This window comes from Callithrix jacchus, chromosome 7, assembly GCF_049354715.1.
Source record: "Callithrix jacchus isolate 240 chromosome 7, calJac240_pri, whole genome shotgun sequence".
Lineage (NCBI taxonomy): Eukaryota > Metazoa > Chordata > Mammalia > Primates > Cebidae > Callithrix > Callithrix jacchus.
Genome location: NC_133508.1, coordinates 8318090 through 8337090, shown reverse-complemented (window position 1 = coordinate 8337090; position 19001 = coordinate 8318090). Strand labels below are relative to the sequence as shown.

General features: G+C 40.3%; 1 protein-coding gene and 1 long non-coding RNA gene across 3 annotated transcripts in view; one reads left to right on the top strand and one right to left on the bottom strand.

Annotated features, from left to right (window-relative positions):
* NET1 (neuroepithelial cell transforming 1) overlaps window positions 1-10745 on the top strand; it is a 43502-nt gene extending 32757 nt beyond the window's left edge. Inside the window, exons 1-10 of one of the 2 annotated variants that reach the window (XM_002750013.6) lie at window positions 181-430; window positions 5219-5326; window positions 5719-5886; window positions 6271-6333; window positions 6654-6750; window positions 6882-6958; window positions 7610-7867; window positions 8302-8472; window positions 9384-9570; window positions 9661-10745. In XM_002750013.6, coding sequence (XP_002750059.1) covers window positions 338-430; window positions 5219-5326; window positions 5719-5886; window positions 6271-6333; window positions 6654-6750; window positions 6882-6958; window positions 7610-7867; window positions 8302-8472; window positions 9384-9570; window positions 9661-10067 — 1629 coding nt within the window. In that variant the 5' untranslated portion in view covers window positions 181-337 and the 3' untranslated portion in view covers window positions 10068-10745. Of the gene's footprint in view, window positions 1-180; window positions 431-5218; window positions 5327-5718; window positions 5887-6270; window positions 6334-6653; window positions 6751-6881; window positions 6959-7609; window positions 7868-8301; window positions 8473-9383; window positions 9571-9660 lie in introns of those variants that run through there. The other variant, XM_002750012.6, reaches the window with a different exon arrangement.
* Window positions 10746-13120: 2375 nt separating this feature from the next.
* LOC144576870 (uncharacterized) lies at window positions 13121-16790 on the bottom strand. Its single transcript, XR_013519493.1, has 3 exons — window positions 16707-16790; window positions 15435-15602; window positions 13121-14418 (listed from the first exon to the last, which is right to left on the bottom strand). It is a non-coding gene; the product is annotated as an uncharacterized LOC144576870 (long non-coding RNA).
* Between the last annotated feature and the right edge of the window lie 2211 nt (window positions 16791-19001).

Sequence of the window (19001 nt, the reverse complement as noted above, 5' to 3'; positions counted from 1 at the left end):
AGAGAAGCTTCTGCCCTCCTTGAACCCAGCTTCTCTCTCCTCTTCGGCGAAAGCTGAGAGGCCTAGGTGTGCCCAGCTGTCAGTTAAAGTCACGTGGTGGCAGGTCCCGCCCCCAGGGCCCGGTTGGCTGTGGCTCCGCCCCAGAGCCCTGGAGGCCGTGCCTGCTGCCTGCGGCTCCTCAGAAGCGTTTGCTCCACCGCGGCGAGAGGCATGGGCACGTGGCTGCCGAGGGTGGCCGAGCTCTGGGAAGAAAAGCCCGTGTGCCTCTGCCTAGCTTCGGTACAGGGCTGACTCGGTGTGGATTGATTGGAAAGGTTTGAGGGGGTACTTAGGAAGCATGGTGGCACATGATGAGAGTGGAGGTCTCCTGCCTATTAAAAGGACCATCCGAGTCCTAGATGTCAATAACCAGTCCTTCAGAGAACAAGAGGTAAGACTTTAAGAGAAACATTAGGCAAAAGGAATGTTTTCTAACTCCACGGAGCTTTTAAGATCTTTAACAAATCATTAACAGTATAATTTTAAACTTTTGATCTTTTCTTTCAAATGTATGTCCTTGGTTTATGTGCAAGTTTGAAATGTGTTTAGGGACTGTGGTCTAATTTTAAAACGTTTGTACATAGCATAGCTTGAGTGTACACCGCTTTTATACAAAAGGAAAAAATATTTTAAATGTATACGTTATTCTGGTTATCTTTGTCATGTTTCCGATGCTTAATATAGTTTTTTTAACTTGAATTTATATCATCCAGTCTTAGAAACTACCTTAATGGAGTAAGAGGAAAAGAATCCCATCCTTGTAAATCAATGCTAGTGAACGAATTGATACTGAAGTGCAGTCTGACCTGGTGTCGGTTTTTCGTCCATTTGATGAGTTTATTGTGTGCCACATTTTTCTTCAGAGACCTGTTAGAATATTTAAACCAATGACTCATTCTTTTTAGCCTCCTTGCTTTGTCTGAAGTTATTTGTCTTTATGAACATTTATCAATATGAATCAAATACTTTGTGCCATTGTATGTAATCTTGATTTAATATTGTGTGGTATTCTGTTTATATTATATATTTTCATACTGCATTGTCACTTATGTGCTCAGAATAGTGTTCCTGCATTAACTGTTTATCTCTTGATGGTGGCAGTGGTTTCCATCTCTGTGCACGTCAAAACTTATGTAATTGCATTTTAAATATGTAAAGCTTGTTGTATACCCCCGCCACGTTGCCTGTCGTGTGTACACATACACCTTCTAGTAGTTACAATAGCTGCCGTCTCCAGGAAGTACACTTCTATTCGGTGGTGTTTGGCTTTAGTTTCTGTGTTTTTGGTCTTTGCCTATGTGTCTCAGGTTTCTCAAAATGTATAAGCATTTCTTTTGAGTAAAGTAGTCATCCGAGGTCACTGGTGTGAATCCTGCAGCTTATCATCTATCTGTTGGGCCCATAGAAACTGATCTTTGTTTAGTATTAGGCATGGGCTGTGTTTCTGCCTCATCTTTATTCCTAAGTTGAAAACACTAGGAATGTTGTCAAGGTTTTAGATCTAGTGACACAGCTTTAAATAGTTTCGGTATTTCTAGAAAAGGAAGAAATCCCATGTGATCATAAATCATTTTTATCTTTTTAAAAATAACTTTTAATTTTCTTTGATTTTAAAATTTTTGCTAAGCAGGGGAGAAGATTATCTATTAACCCAAAGAAATAAACCCAGGCACATACTGTTTTTTATTCAGTGTCGTGATATGATTGATTATAAAAGAGACCTTCCTAAAATGTTCTCTAACTGGCATCATTAGAAGAAAAAACTTTTCTACAAAACGCTGAATTCTCACCAGGATTTTTCCATGTTGCACTTAGGTATAAGGGATAACCTGATAAAGTAAATTATTCTCAATTTTCTGTTTATAGATATCCAGAAATTTTTAAGGCATAAAATCTAACTACAGGTGGATTACTAACATTAATTAAAACCCTGATCTGTGGGTAGATTGCCTATAATAATGCATGTGACTGGATAGCTAACCTCGATCATCTGATTAAGTTAACCTAAATCAACAACATGAACTTATGTTACAGGGTGTTGGGTTATTTCCCCTCCAAGTGAACTTTAGCCCTGGTGAAAGGTTCCCAGCAGCAGAAAATTCACCGGGCATGTAGAGCTTGTTGGCCTTCTTTGTTTATTCCCATGGATTTTTGGATTTTTTTTTTTTTTTTTTTTTTTTTTTTTTTTTTTTGAGGAGCGTATGGTTCCAGTCTCCATATCTGTTCTTTAAGCTTGAATTTGCCATCACATGTTTTCAGCACTCCAAAAGAAAAATAAACAATGCTAGCAATGGAACTACTGGTGAGCCTTCCATTTGGTGGTGGTGAGATAGTGCGCACCTATTCCACTCACCCTTCATCGCCTCCAGATGCTGTATCCGGTCTGTTCTAAATACTGTGTTAGGAATCTGCTTTGTGACTACAAATACTTAGGTTCTTAATAGTCAAACCAAGATTAGTAAGACAGTTCACATGGACCTGTAAAGGAAACTACTTTTGGGCCAATTTCTAACCTGTATTCCAAAAGACACACATTTTTGTCCCAGTCTTTTAGGTGGTCTGTGAATGCCTAGTCCATATCACTTTTCCACAGAATTTTTCATGTCTGACTCTTTTCAAATAGTATATGCATCCTGAAATTAGTATAGCAGTACACCTTTACATTTCATATCACACTGTTATTTTAGTCATTAAAATTTTTCATACTTTTAAAATATATATGCTGAAAGTTTTGTATTTGCCAAACATTCTTCACATATGTCCTTTGAGGCAGGAAACTTACCACCATTCAGTTTCCAAAACCATGTGCAGAAAGTGCAAAGTGTCCTTTTCTCTCCCTCCCCCAACCTGTATTTCCTGAGCAAGCATCATACTTACCAAGACCTCTTAGACTTGATAAACGCTGAAGAGTAGCATTTCCTTTGTGGAGAAGTGAGATTATACTTGGGTTTTTAAAGGTCTGTGGAACATCTTACCACCAAATACCACTTGGCATAATCTGCCACCCTGAAGAGACTACATCAGCAAAACCTGTGTTCATTTCAGAAGTATGCTTTAGATATATTCACATTAACTTATCTAAATCTAAATTCTGTAATTTTTAAATGTCACATAATTTTGAATTACCAGAAAGTTGGTATTTGGTAGTTGGTAACTGGTCCTATAAAGATAAGAATTTTTTTATCATTAATTTGATTTTACATGATAAAATAGTTATCAAAAAATTTCTTTCTAAATTTTCCCTTCATATTCATTGGGAAAAGCACCTCTCCAAACACTTTAAAGTTGAAATTAAATATTTTCTGGGAAGTCAAATTTGTTATTCATGAAACAAGAAGAGTTAACCTCTTTTCCCAAAAAGCAGAACAGAACTTTCTGACAACTGCTTTGTTCCAGTGAAATATCGGCATTTCTTACTCTGTGAGGTAATTCAATCTTCAGTCCAACAGGAGACTCTTTGTGCTGTCTTTACTAAATGGAAAGGAATGCCTGTGCTGGCCCCTGCACACGCGTGTGTCAGTCAGTCAGCACAGATGTACGTGGGGGAGGCATGCACATGTGCTCAGAAGCGCGGTGTGTGCCATCTTATTACATATCACCAAGGTTTCTTTTTCAGTTCATTTATATTCAGAGTTTTACTTTGGAGTTGATTATTTGGTCTGAGGGGTTGGTCTATAACTCTGCCTCTTAAAGCCTTCAAATTTCTAAATTCTCTCTGATATCTACTAAGTTTCCTTAATAGTTCACATTCCTTTCTGACATGTATGTATACATTTAGGAGCTTTAATGAGTCTAATTGTTTCTTTGGATGTTTATTTACATTTTTTTCCAAATAACTTTTTCTGTCAATCTATTTTTATTTAAAATATTTTTTTACCCAAACCAAAAATGGTCAATATAGTCTTTAGTTGTTCAAAGGCTTTATTTTTACTCAGTTTCTATATCCCTTCCTTTTTATGACTTTAGTTATATCAAAGAATTTTTAGAAAAAGTTGCTTCTTCTGTTATTTTTAAGTACCTTCTTTTTCAGTGATAATTTAAAATTATATATCCTCCTGGATTCTCATCAAAATTATTTTGTCAAGTACGCCACAGTTGTCAGAGGCACAAATACAAGTAGTTATGCTCCATAGACATAAAGAATAGACCCACTAGTTCTATGACCTGGCATTCTTCATTTCAGTAACTGTGTGAGTCACCTAATGGATGCCTCCATTTTTCTAGCCATAAAATTAGAATAATGCAATGTTTATGAAGTTTTGAAGCCCTGGAACAAGTGATGTGTTTGCGATACTATTTAAAAGCAGTAACATGGAATCATAGCTATTTCTTCTCAATTTGTCTGTACTTTTAATAAGTTACTGTTTGAGAATCTATGAACCCCACTCCATGTAGCAAATGGAAATATTCCTAAAGTATGTTACAGTAGCTCAGCCTTCGTTTCAAGCCCTCTTACTCATTTACTCTTCATAAGAGAAGTGCTGCTGTTAGCCCCATTCTCCAGATGAGAAAACTGAAGCCCAGGGTGTGCCCCAGCAACTGGTTAGAACCAGGATTTGTGCCGTCAGATTTCAGAGCCTCAGAGCTCTTTTAACCCCTCCCTGCCTTGGCTTCAATATTTTTCAGCCCATTCCAGTGTCAGACATGTTTATGGAAAGGTTGTATTTTCTAACTGAAGTAGTTAAGAATGAAATGATATCATATCTGAGATTTGCTTTAAAATATTTAAGTAGGGACAGAAATGAAACAGAGACCAGACGCTGTGGAGGCCGCATGATAGACACATGGGATCCATTATGCCATCCTCCGCTTTCATGTATTTTTGAAAATTTTCATAACAGTAGTGCTTTTTTAAAATAATTTGCCACATTAAACTAAAAAGTTCTATTGGATTTGAGGATGTAATGTCCTTGTTTTAATTTTTCCCCTAATGGTAGTGTTTGTTATGTTCTCAAAGTGATAGTCAAATATTTGACTGGCCTTTCTTGTACACTTGTTTTAAAAGTTACTGCTGTTCAATAGAGTTCTTGGGTTTTTTTTTGACAATAAATAACTTTTATTTTCGTGTTTCTGTATTTTACAATGCACAGAAATGCTTTTGTGAGTGTGCTTTGTCCAAGTTTGTATGAAATCACTGCACCAAAACATACATTTAGTGTTATCTGGTTTGTTTTTATAGGAGCCAAGCAATAAGAGAGTTCGACCTCTAGCTCGTGTCACATCGTTGGCAAATTTAATCTCTCCTGTAAGAAATGGAGCTGTCAGACGCTTTGGTCAAACAATACAGGTAAACAGAGAGGAGTAAGAGTCATGTAGTCAGGGGACTTTCTATAGAAGCCTGGAATTTGTATTTTTCTTTGAGCTGTACAAACAGGTTTGCATTACTATACTTAAACATAGTTTTCTTTTTGGAATATGCTAGTAAGGAATATTGTTCCAGAACAATGTGTAACCTCATATTAATTTGCATCTCATATCAATGCATAGTCTTGGCTAGTTTTTATTCCCAAAAAAAGTAATTTTAGCTGATAAATATGTAAGAGTGATAGGTGGAAACTTGGATAAATTATTGTTTTCTGTATTGAGAAATTCTCAGAACTTTAAAAAAAAAAGAAAATGGGAATAATTCTGTTTCTTCCAAATCTCATTTTGTCTTTTGTTCACCTTTCTTTTTTAAAGTCATTTACCCTTCGTGGTGACCACAGATCCCCAGCCTCTGCCCAGAAGTTATCTAGCAGGTCAACAGTCCCAACTCCCGCCAAGAGAAGGAGCAGTGCACTGTGGTCAGAGATGCTAGACACCAGCATGAAGGAGTCTCTCACCACCAGGGAAATCAAGCGGCAGGAGGTACTGGGCACGCAGCACCGAGACTCTATTTATTGGCCTGTGCTCTAAAAAGACCCGTTTTTTAAATATATGTGTTCCCAAAAGAACAGCAAACTGATGCCTATGATAAAACTAACTTGAATTTTTGTGTTTGAGCAACAATTCCTACTACATGATGAACAAAACCTAATGATGGATGGTGGTCAAATTAAACAACTCTAATACAGTAAAATTACCAAACATATGGCACCTTTTATTTGGAATTCCATTCTGAATTACAGTTTTCCGACTGAGTTACTTTTTAAAATGCTGTTCAAAACATCAAATAATGTAAATATCAGTTGTATATCATTTTCCGTTCTCAAAGGAAGAAATGACCTCTGATGTTTGCTGGATGTTTTGTAGGCAATATATGAAATGTCTCGAGGTGAACAGGATTTAATTGAGGATCTCAAACTTGCAAGAAAGGTCAGTAAATAACTTGTTATCAGATGCCCTCATTTTTTAAAATTACATTTCACAAAATCTAAAGGATAGTTTTCTTAACCTTTAGAAGTAGAATCATAGAAAGTATCTACTGGTGAATACATTTTTTAAATGAGGTCTAGACACATCTCCTCAAATATAAGTATGAGTAAGAGTTTATTTGGGGATTAACACATACTTTAATTTCTTTGTGTAGCAAACAGAATCCATTTTGGCTTTTATATAATTAACTGTTTCCAAGTATAGATCCCTCACGTTTCCCTCACATGATCTCTCTGTGACACATTTCTCCCCTCTGACAGGCCTACCATGACCCCATGTTAAAGTTGTCCATCATGTCAGAAGAGGAACTCACACATATATTTGGTGATCTGGACTCTTACATACCTCTGCATGAAGGTTAGATGTGCCACTTAATTTTCATTAAAGAGTACTAATGCAAGTAATTTTCAGTCCAAACTTCTAATGTAGTGCTGACCTATTTTTTAAATAAACCTATTACTGGTCTTTCTGCTTTTTTATCACTTCAGATTTGTTGGCAAGAATAGGAGAAGCAACCAAGCCCGATGGAACAGTGGAGCAGATTGGTCACATTCTCGTGAACTGGGTATGTAGTGAGTTGTTGACCCCAGATATGGCCATGTTGCAGTTTCTGATAACTGTGAGATTGATTTGATCCATAACTGTATTCTACAAACACATAAGGCATTAAAACTAATGTACAGTGATATAAGAAGTTAGTCTGTTTAAAAAACATTTCATTAATGCTATAGGTTCATTCGTGTCACAAATATGTTCCTGCTTGGATAGAATTCCCACGTTATGTGTGATTATCTGTTGCGTTCTTTCATGTATGTTTAAGTGCGTGCCAGATGCCGGGCACTGTTAGAGGAGTCGCTGGGGATTCAGTGATGAAAGGCTGTCTCTGCCTTTTTAACCTAGTGAGGGCAGTCTTGGGGCTGGTGGCAAATGGAGGACACTCAAGTGTCCTGAGAGCACAGATTGCCAGCATCTGAGGTTGGAGGCAGGTGGAAGTCATGAGTCTTCAGTTGGATTTGGCCAAATTATAAAAATTTGAAGAACATTTTAATGATTGCTAAAATACTATTCGGCTTCCATTATTATCTACAAGAAAATGGCCACAGCTTGTTAAAACTCTCAAGAATAGCTGTACATGTTGTGTGTCATGTTCACAGGCTTGTTAATGCACTCAGTTATAACAGGAACATATCATACCTTTTCTTTTATTACTCTTCAGTTACCACGCTTGAACGCCTACAGAGGCTACTGTAGTAACCAGCTAGCAGCCAAAGCTCTTCTTGATCAAAAGAAACAGGATCCAAGAGTCCAAGACTTCCTCCAGCGATGTCTTGAGTCTCCCTTCAGCCGAAAGCTAGATCTTTGGAGTTTCCTAGATATCCCTCGAAGTCGCCTAGTCAAGTACCCTTTACTATTAAAAGAAATTCTTAAACACACTCCACAAGACCACCCTGATGTTCAGCTTCTGGAGGATGCTGTAAGTAGTCCCACAAGTGATTCTTTTGTTTTTCAAGTTTATACATTAGGTTGCTTTACGAAGATATAAAATGATACGTGTGAATCAGTATCTTCAAAAGATTCCAATCAGCATAGTGAATTATTGTGTTGTTTTCCGTACCCAGTGCATTAGTACACTGCACTAAGTGATAAGGAGATGGGTGTTGGACTTTTTACATTTTAGATCTTAAGGGACAGGATTCTCATCTGAACTCACCTTTTTGCCTTTGGATAAATCACCCAATTTGGCTGGGACTGTTTTTTCTTGATCTATAAAGTGAACAGACAATTCACTGGTTTCTAGAGTCCCTTGAAGCTTTAAAGTTCTTCCATTCCATGTGACATGTTTGCCCTGCAGAAAGGAGCAGAATGAGTGAATCCACTGAAGTTGCTCTGTCAATTTATCATTTTCAGATATTGATAATACAGGGAGTCCTCTCTGATATCAACTTGAAGAAAGGTGAATCCGAGTGCCAATACTACATCGACAAGCTGGAGTATCTGGATGAAAAGCAGAGGGACCCCAGAATCGAAGCCAGCAAAGTGCTGCTGTGCCACGGGGAGCTGCGGAGCAAGAGCGGACACGTAGGTGCTTTTGCTGCCGCAGAGCGGCCTCCCTCCCACCTTTCTCTCTCACACATTAATGATGAGGCAGGTTTGGGAAGGGAAGGTCATGACATGGTGAGAGAAGGTGGCCGAGTTTCATTTTATATCACCAGCTTTGATAAAGCCAACATTTGGGTTCCATAAATAAGATGCCTTAAATGTCTCAGTGGAGAATCAGTAATACTTTATTTTTTAGTTTTGAAATATAAATCAACTTGCTGGGCCAGGAGTTCCTATCCAAATACAGTATTAGTTTCCTTCAAAAAATATTATAAGAGTTTACCTTATGCTTATGGAAGTGGTTTGTAGCACTGTGTAACAGATTAAATGGATGCTAATTACAAAAGTACCAGCTAAAACTAAGTACAGCCATGGAATGGCATTTTTGTTTCATCATGCATTTTCAAAAGCCCAGTTTCTAAGTTGGAGTTTTGTTTAAAAAAATTTGAAATCAGACATCTGATTTTTCTTTCATGAGGCCTAATTTTTCTCATAAAGGCATATATTTGCGTGGGACAAAATAGAACCATTAACATTTTACCAGCTTGCATTTTTAATCCCAGCTTTGTGTTAGAAAACTGGTATACAACGCTAGTGTCTCAAGTCATGTTACTCATAGTCAGGTCCTTGTGACACAGTGTTCATGTAGCTGCTGCTTAATCTGATATTACATACCAGTAAGAAACATTTTATTTATTCTAAGATTGGAAAAACTTTCCAAATAGAATATTACATGCACGCATAGCCTTGAAATCACCAGCTTTATGATTACAAATGTCACTTAGTAAGAGGGCTCTTAGAAAAGGGATCTGATGAAATTAATCATGTCGTTATTTCAGTTACTTAAAAACACAAGTTGAATATTTAGAGTCTATTTCCTGTTTCTCCAGAAACTTTACATTTTCCTGTTTCAAGACATACTGGTTCTGACGCGGCCGGTCACACGGAATGAGCGGCACTCTTACCAGGTGTACCGGCAGCCAATCCCAGTCCAGGAGCTGGTCCTAGAAGACCTGCAGGACGGAGACGTGCGGATGGGAGGCTCCTTTCGAGGGGCTTTCGGCAACTCGGAGAAAGGTAAAATACAGGCCTTAAAATCATTTTAAGATTGTATGGCTATTTTGTATAGAATAAACCTTTTTTTAGACTGATTTTTTTTTTTTCCAGCTAAAAATATCTTCAGAATTCGCTTCCATGACCCCTTTCCCGGCCAGTCTCACACTCTGCAAGCCAATGATGTGTTCCACAAGCAGCAGTGGTTCAACTGTATTCGCGCGGCCATTGCCCCTTTCCAGTCGGCAGGCAGTCCGCCCGAGCTGCAGGGCCTGCCAGAGCTGCACGAAGAGGGTGAGGGGAACCACCCCTCTGCTAGGAAACTCGCAGCCCAGAGGCGGGCATCCACAGTTTCCAGTGTTACTCAGGTAGAAGTTGATGAAAACGCTTACAAATGTGGCTCTGGCATGCAGATGGCAGAGGACAGCAAGAGCATAGAGACACACCAGACACATCCCGGCATCCGGAGAGCAAGGGACAAAGCCCGGTTTGGTGGCAAACGGAAAGAGACTTTGGTGTAGAGAAAGCTCTGTGTGTAACTGGTGGAGAGACTGTTTATAAATGTACAGTTTTGTTTTCTTATAATGGGAGCATCATAGGGTTACTTTATACCAGTTGTAACATTTTCATTGTTTTTGGTTCTTCTTTTTTTAATGGCAGCTAAAGATATACAGATTACTGTTAAATTGCAGTCTTCTTTAAAGATATTTTCTCTAATTACTGAGAACATGCAAGGCTGGTATTTTTAATCAAACAATATTTATGAAATGCGTTTTCTCTTAAAATTCTGGATTCATCATGGTTTTCTAATACCAATTGTAATATTTACAATATTCACCAAAACTTAGAATTTTGCAAATACTGGAATTCTACCAGTGTTTGATAAGCCTTGCGTGCAAAATTTGAAGTTTTAATATTGGCACCCAAAATCTATGTGGAATATGTTTGGAGTATTTCAAAATTTACTTTGAAACATAACTTTCTTGGAAAACAAACTATAAGCCTGAGTAGGTTTTTATTTTTATCAACTGGAATGCTTTAGTTTTTCACTGTACATTCCTCATTTTACATTCATTTAACCTGCCGATTATTTAATTTTTTTTATTGTAAAGTAGTTTTTAGTATTTGCTTTTTATTTTGATGCCTTTTCAAATTGGCATGTCTTTTTCTTTCTGATTAAAAATGTGTATGTGTGTGTATGTATGTGTGTGTGTGTGTGTGTATATATATATATATATATATATTTTAATCACATTAACTTTGCCAAGTGAAACCAAGCCATACTGTTTTTGAGCCAATTAAGAAAATTGCCATTTTTAATGTAGCATTTCAGGGTAAAGACCCATGAAGTGACTTGGTGTATTCTAGACTACTGCAAGAAAACCGCTTCAAAGGTTTTGTGGAAAGTTTTAGTGTTGTCTGAAAAGCAAGGGGGAAGGTGATTGGTAGTGAGTTAAAAGAGAAAGAAAGGAAAAGAGAGTAGTTTTGTCTTCAAGTAAGATGTCTGGTTGTGCCAGACATTTCACAGATGTGAAAGGAGGTAGGAGAAGCTTACCTTGAGGGCGTGTAGTAAGTTGTAGAAGGCTCGAGGGGAATGTGGACTTATTGGCCTTGGTTTGTGATACCTGCAAATAATGAGTTTGAAAAGAAACAATGAAATGTGTGGAAAATTTGACCATATTAGATCAATTTTGGTAGATTTATTCATAAGATGGAAAAAGACTGGTGAATCTTTTATTAGAAAATGTTTGTTAAAATGGGATCATCATCTTTGAAAGGGGGGAGGGAGGAGTAAAAGCCCTATTATAATGATGATCAATTCAAGTCAGTGTTGACTATTCTGTGAAATACATTGGCCAGTGGAAATGATAATCAGAAAAGACTGTAAATAGATCCATCCAAGTGATTTCTCTGTACAAATGAATGATACTATTAAAAAAAAAAAAAAAAAGCACACACATAATCACCCTGAAGGTTTCTTGCCTGGTGGCTATTTTGGGGGCATCTGGCAAAACGTGCTCGTGTGGCAAAGGAGATAATGGTAAGCCTCACAAAAGTGAGGAAATCTTTTAAGAACATGGTATAATCAGACACAGCAATTGTGTTGAAGACAACTGAACACCTGTTACTTTCTGGATAGGATAGGAAGGGTAGTAGCAAAGCATCCTGATTAATTTCAGATTTTAATTTAAGTAACTCAGGTTCCTAACTTTGGAAATTCACATTCAAAAGTGTATATTACACCATTGATTGTGACCTGCAACACCAGAAAGCAAGATTTCTAATCATTTCTAGAGGTGTTTTACAGAACATCTATTCCAGAGTTACCCTGATCCGCTTCTGAAGTTTAAGAAGCAAGTAGTAGTTCAAGTGTTGTTAATGGGATGATGTTTTATTTAAAACTGGATCTTCCTTGGGTTCCCTCAAGGGAAAAAAAGACCCAGATCTGTATAAATATGTCAAGTAAGTATTCTTTAGAAATAGCGCCTGTGTTTGAGAGCAGTCCGTGATCTAGCCCGTTAGTTCTCAAACCTCTTTGGGCATCACAGTCACCAGAGGTGCTTTAAAAAAAGCAACTGGGCCTCACCCCCTAATGTACGCCCTGCAAGCACACAGGCACCATTTTACTGAATCCAGATTGCGGGGCATGGGGAGAGAGGACTGATGGTTTCTATTAGCAAGCATCCCTCCTAGCAAGTCCAGTGATTGGAATACCGTGGATCGGCACTGAGGATTCACTCATCCAGCCAGCCCCCTTTAGGGAATGTATACCCACTATATTCCTAGTTTGCCTTAACCTGTTCAGAGTCAGAACTGAAGAGAGTCTAGTATCCCTGCCTTTTTACCTTCTTCTAGTGGGTGTGCTTACATATTTTCAGCAAAGAATAGTCTCTGCCCTGAAAGACTTCTTAAACTTCGTGGTCCGTCTCAGGATGTGTGCACGCACAGTGCTAAGGGAAACCAGGCCATCTGATTAGCCATCAGTGGGTCGCAGGTAAATCACCCTGGGATCTATCAGGACACAACTGAGTCATCATGTGTTCGGCTACTTTTGTGGTAGCTGGGTCTACTTTGTATCTAATGCTTTTCTCAGTAGCAGACAATATTTGTTTCAAATATATGGCTATAATGCTGGTAATTTTACAACCATCAGAAAATGCCTAAAGCCCCCGTCTGTGAATCTCGATGACAGGCAGAAAGACCTAAAGTGACAATGTCACAATTTGTCTTCATCATACTCCTCAGCTGAAACTCCTGCCTGTCCCTAGAGATGAAACTGGTTAATGAGTACATATTTAGGAGTCCTAGGGGTTCAAAGTAGATGGTATCTCAGCCTTCAAACAGGCTTTTTTTTTTTTTCTGAGACAGAGTTTCACTCTTGTTTCCCAGACTGGAGCGCAATGGCATGATCTCAGCTCACTGCAACCTCTGCCTCCTGGGTTCAGGTGACTCTCCTGCCTCAGCCTCTCAAGTATCCGAGATTACAGGTGTGCATCAGCACGCCCAGATAATTTTGTATTTTTACTAGAGACAGGGTTTCACCAAGTTGGCCAGGCTGGTCTTGAACTCCTGACCTTAGGTGATCCACCCACCTTGGCCTCCCAGAGTGCTGGGGTTACAAGTGTGAGCCACCACGCCCAGACTAAATGGGCTTTTTAAAATTGGCATGAGAGAACACCAATTAAGAGTAATAACCCTTTGTCTGTGGACTCTAACTCCAGTGAGAAGAATGCCCTCATAAATAAATCTCCCTACATCCAGAGGAGTTTTCATTTTTTCTGCACTCAGCAATCCCCAGAACCAACTGCAAGACTGAAGACTTCTCCTGATGGACAGCTCAACATAGAGCTTGCGTATTTGAGATTCTAGTAAAAGCTCTGGACCTTCTCCCAGGAAAATGTGTATACATCCACCCTCATGACTTCAGAGCTTCAGGGATATTACCCAGACTACCCTGTGGACTCCAAGTTGAGATCCTCTTGTCTGTTTCGACCAGGACTCCAGGGAACCTGCTGGGGAGCACAGATTCTCTTTGTTCCTATGGGTTCTGCATGCGCTGGTATCATACTTGTTATGTAAAGAAGAGTCAAAGACATTCATCTTTCACACTTCTCGCTAGTCTGCTAAGTCACACCTGTGACATTCAAGCGTGCTGAGTACGTTTCTTTGGGATAATATAAAAATATCAAGTATGCTTTTGTAAACTACTTCCCATTTCATACCACATAGTTCTAGCGTAATATACCCCTTCTAAGACCTGTTCACTCAAGAAATGTGCCTGTTTTCTCAGAAGATGGGCTGCTCCTGAGATGGATGAAAGCGGACTTGAGCAAAATCAGGTGCCTTTTGCAAGCCTGGAATGACACTGTACTGTACCAAGACACACAGAGGTCTCGTGAGAAGTGGGGCATTAATTTAAAAGGGCTTGAGACAATTAGAGCTCGTTAGGGTAATAGCTACCATGGACCGAAACATCAAATACATTTAAGCCCATAGCTATGTCATGATTCTTTACAAAATAAAAATTTTGATTTCCTTTGGAATATCTCAGGGAACCAATGTAGGGCTTTGAAAACTGGTAAATAAAGGAAAAGAATCAGGCATTTATCCTACCATCTACAGACTATTCCTCAGGACAGCCAAATAGCTAACAAAGGGGACATTCTCTGCGTAGCAGTAGGCCAGCTAATAAATGATGGGTAGAGTGCCACCATCTCATAACCCTGACACATTGAAGGGTCATCAGTAAGAGCACAACACATACCGCTGCCTCCTAAGCGACCTGTATCCCAGCTGAGTCCTGCCAGGGTTACACCTGAATCCGATCTCCAGGTAACTAGTACAAGTAGAGCTTCTTCAATGAAATAGAACCTGGAAAAAAGAGATGGAGGGGCCTCTATGATTTAAGAGACAACTGCAATGCATGGCTCTCATTTAGAGCTAAATCATTTTAAATAAGAAAATATCCAGCACTGAGTATATGTCTAAAGTCAAGTAATTGCTGTTAGACTTGTGTGTTTAACAATGGCACTGTGATTAGAGTCATAGGGGCATTACTGAAATGTTTATGGATAAAATTGCATGACATTTAGGATTTTATTTGACATTATGAGGCAGGAGAATGGCTGGGACAAAAATGAAACAAGATTGGCCGTAAGTTGGGAATCACTAAAGCTGGATCAGAGATACCCGGAATTCATTAGACTCTTTACACACACTTGTGTGTGTATATTTGAAACTCTTTACTTAAAAAGCAAAAGTTAAAAACTGAGTGTGGTGGCACACATCTGTAGCCCCAGCTCCTCAGGAGACAGGTGGGAGGATGGCTTGAGCCCAGGAGTTTGAGGCTGCAGCGAGCCATAACCCTGCCTGTGAGTAGCCACTACACTAACCCTGGGCAACATGGCAAGAACCCACCGCTTTAAAAAACGAATAGGAAAGGTATCTAATAATGTTTCCGGCTCCTCCGCCTCTTAACTCCCCAAAACTCTCAGCCTTTGCTTTTCGAAATACTGCATTTGCTATCTTCCATCTCACAGAAGCTCGGACCTTTGGCCTGCATTTCACACTTGCTGTCCTTTCCATTACAACTTGGCAGTCGTATTAGGCTAATCTGGATTCTGGCTTAATGCAGCCCCTTTCCTCCCTCTCCTCTCCTCCCTGTCTCTCTCTCTCTACCATGATTTGATTCCTGTGCTAACGCCTTTTTCTCTGCCACACAAACGTGGCTGCCACACTCCACGTGAGCTGAGGCAACAAGAAGACACCGAGGAAGCTCCTCAGCCCCTAAGGAAGCAATCCACCCAGCCTGGCCCTGAGAATTTCACCAAGGGCCAGTGTGCTAGCCGCATTACTGTCTTCTACGAAAGGAGGTAGCGTTACAATACCTGGAAGTGTTCTCTGTTGAGCAGACCAGAAAGGAAGGCAAAATTAGCTGGATTCAGAGAAATCTGATCACCTCCCTTAGAATCCATATTTCTCAACAGCTGCTGCTGGGTGTGGGTGGATGGGGTTTTGTTTTCCTTTTTCACTGGGCAGGATAAGCAGGGACAGACCTATGAAGTTAAACCTTGAATCATGTAGGGATCAGTTAGTCTGATCCCCTTTGCCAACTGAGGAACCTGAAATCTACAAAGATCAAGTGAATTGCCCAAGATCGGTCAGCTAGCTTGTGGCAAAGCTGAGATTCAATGTGAGTGCCCCTGTTTGTTCTTCCCTCCTCCACCCTGTCCCACCAGGCACTGGCTCTTCCTCTCCCACCCAGCCTGCCCTCCCTCCAGCCTGAGATACGTCCTTCCCCACTCTACCTTACCCCAAACCCCCAAGCCATGCTCCAAATGCTCAGCTCAGAGAGCTCCTCTCCCAGGGACAAATCAGCTCTTCAGCACACATGCTCCAGACCCCAGATTCTCCCCCAGCTACCACTATCCAGGGTTGGCCTCCTAAACCAGCTGCCCCCACTCCATCATCAGCTCACATGACTACACTCCTGCCCAGACGTCCCTGTTTCCTTTGCCCGCCAACTCCCCAGCTTCCTCTAGGCCACCTCCACCCGCACCGTCCTCTAAGCCACCCCAACCCCAGCTCCCAGCTCCAGCAACCTGCAGCTTCCAGGGGTAATTCATGAGATTCAACCTCACCAGCACCTGGAACTCCTTCTCCTCCACTCTCAGAGGCCAGCACTCTCTCCTCATGTCCTTTGGCCCTCTGCTCTTCCAGACTTCTAAATGTTAGAAAGCCATGGCTTGGTCCCCAGACATCTTGTTTTATGTACTGGGAAATCAGATCCATCCTATGGCTTTAACATGACCAAGACCTGACAACTTCCAGATTTCCATCTCCGGTTCTGACCTCTCCTCTGAGCTCCTGACTTGCTACCCAGAGCCTACTTGACATGTCCTCTTGCAAATCTAATGTGCTTCATGCTTAGCAGGACCTGAGAGGACTCACTTTTCCACCCTGAATCCTCTCCACCCCCAGTCTTCCCCGTCTTAGTAAATGGCACCACCCTCCACCAGTTCTCGATTCCACTACTTTACTCCTGCTCCCTGGCCACTCACTCCATCAACGGGCTGTGTCGCCTCCATGATGCATTTGGAATTCTGCCACTTCCCACCACCTTCTTAGTTCCAAACAGTATTATCTGCAGAAAGCTCTACCTGAACAGCAACAGCCTTTAACTGGTCCCCAGACTCTCACCAGTCCTCACTCCATCCTCCATATAGGAGCCAGATGATCTTTCTAAAGCAAAAATTAGATAATGGTAAAATATCAATTTAGTAAAATATTAGAGCTGTAACATTTTTTTCTGATGCTAAAAATTATACATTTTCGTCATGGAAACTTAGACAATTCAGGAAAGTATAAAAAAGAAATTACCTCAAGAGAATGAGAACACAAGCCACAGACTAAGAAAATATTTGCAAAAGACATGCCTGACAAAGGGCTGTTATCCAAAATATACAAAGAACTCTTAAAACTCAACAATAAGAAAATGATCCAGGCTGGGCACGGTGACCCATGCCTGTAATCCCAGCACTTTGGGAGGCCAAGGCAGGTGGATCACTTGAGGTCAGAAGTTCAACACCAGCCTCCACAACATGGTGAAACCCCATCTCCACTAAAAATACAATAGTTAGTTAACTCTGCATGGTGGCAGGCACCTGTAATCCCAGCTACTCGGGAAGCTGAGGCAGGAAAATGACTTGAGCCTGGGAGGTGGAGGTTGCACTGAGCTGAGATTGCACCACTGCAGTCCAGCCTGGTTAACTGAGTGGGACTCCCTCTCAAAAAAAAAGAAAGAAAAGAAAAAGGAAAAAAGAAAATGACCCGATTAAAAAATGAGCAAAAGACTTGAACAGACACCTCACTAAAGAAGATATATAGGCTCAGCACAGTGGCTCATGCCTGTAATCCCAATACTTTGGGAGGCCAAGGCAGGTGGATCACTTGAGGCCAGCCTGGCTAACATGGTGAAACCCCATCTTTACTAAAAATACAAAAATTAGCGAAGCATGGTGGCACAGTCCTGTAATCCCAGATACTTGGGAGACCGAGGCACAGGAATTGCTCCAACCCAGGAGGTGGAGGTTGCAGTGAGCTGAGATTGCAATACTGCACTCTAGCCTGGGTGACAAAGCAAGACCCTGTCTTAAAACAAATGAAGATATACAGGTGGCAAATAAGCAAGTGAAAAGATGTTCTACATCGTACGTCATTAGGGAATTACAAATTAAAACAACAGTGGGATAGCACTACACACCAATTAGAATGTCAAGCTCCAAAACATTGACGACATCAAATGCTGACAAGGAAGTGGAGCAACAGGAACTCTTGTTCACTGCTGGTAGGAATACAAAATGGAAGTCCATTTGGCAGCTTCTTTAAAAAGCTAAACATGCTCTTACCCTACAATCCAGGAATCTTGTTCCTTGGTATTTACCCAAATGAGTTGAAAACTTACATCCACACAAAACTTGGAAGGAAACAAGATGTTATTCAGTAGGTGCTGTGTATGGTCTGAATGTGTTCATGAAAATGTATATGTTAAAACTTGATGGTCGGTATGATAGTAGTAAGAGGTGGGGGCCTTTAGATGGTGATTAAGTGGTCAAGGCAGAGCCCTCATGGGTGGGACTACGGCCCTTACAAAAGGGCTGGAGAGAGTGAGTAGGGTCTTTCCCTTCCATTTCTTCTGACATGTGAGGACAAAGTGTCCATCTCCTCCAGAGGATGCGGCGATAAGGCAGCGTCTTGGAAGGAAAGAGAGCAGCCCTCCCCAGACACAAATCTGCCAATAACTTGATTTTGGACTTTCCTGCCTCCAGAACTATAATACATAATTTTTTTCCTTTATAAATTACTCAGTATCCAATGTTTTGTTATAGCAGCACAAACAGACTAAGACAGTCATGAATGGATGAATGAACTGGGGAACATCCAGATAACGGAATAGGATTCAGCACTGAAAAGAAATGAGCTATCAAGCTGTGCAAAGACATGGAAGAACACTGAATGCATATTACTAAGTGAAAGAAGCCCATCTGGCTCTCTGGGCTCAGACCTAGTTTGCGGCAACATGTACCAACAACAGAGAGCCAAATCGTGAGCAAACTCCCATTCCCAATTGCTACAAAGAGAACAAAATGCCTAAGAATAAAACTAACAAGGGATGTGAAGGAACGCTTCAAGGAGAACTACAAACTACTGCTCAAGGAAATAAGAGAGGACACAAACAGATGGAAAAACATTCCATGCTCATGGTTAGAAAGAATCAATAGTGTGAAAATGGCCATACTGCCCAAAGTAATTTATAGATTCAATGCTATCTCCATCAAGCTACCATTGACCGTCTTCAAAGAACTGAAAAAAAATACCTTAAACTTCATATGGAACCAAAAAAGAGCCCACACAGCCAAGACAATCCTAAGCAAAAAGAACAAAGCTGGAGGCAT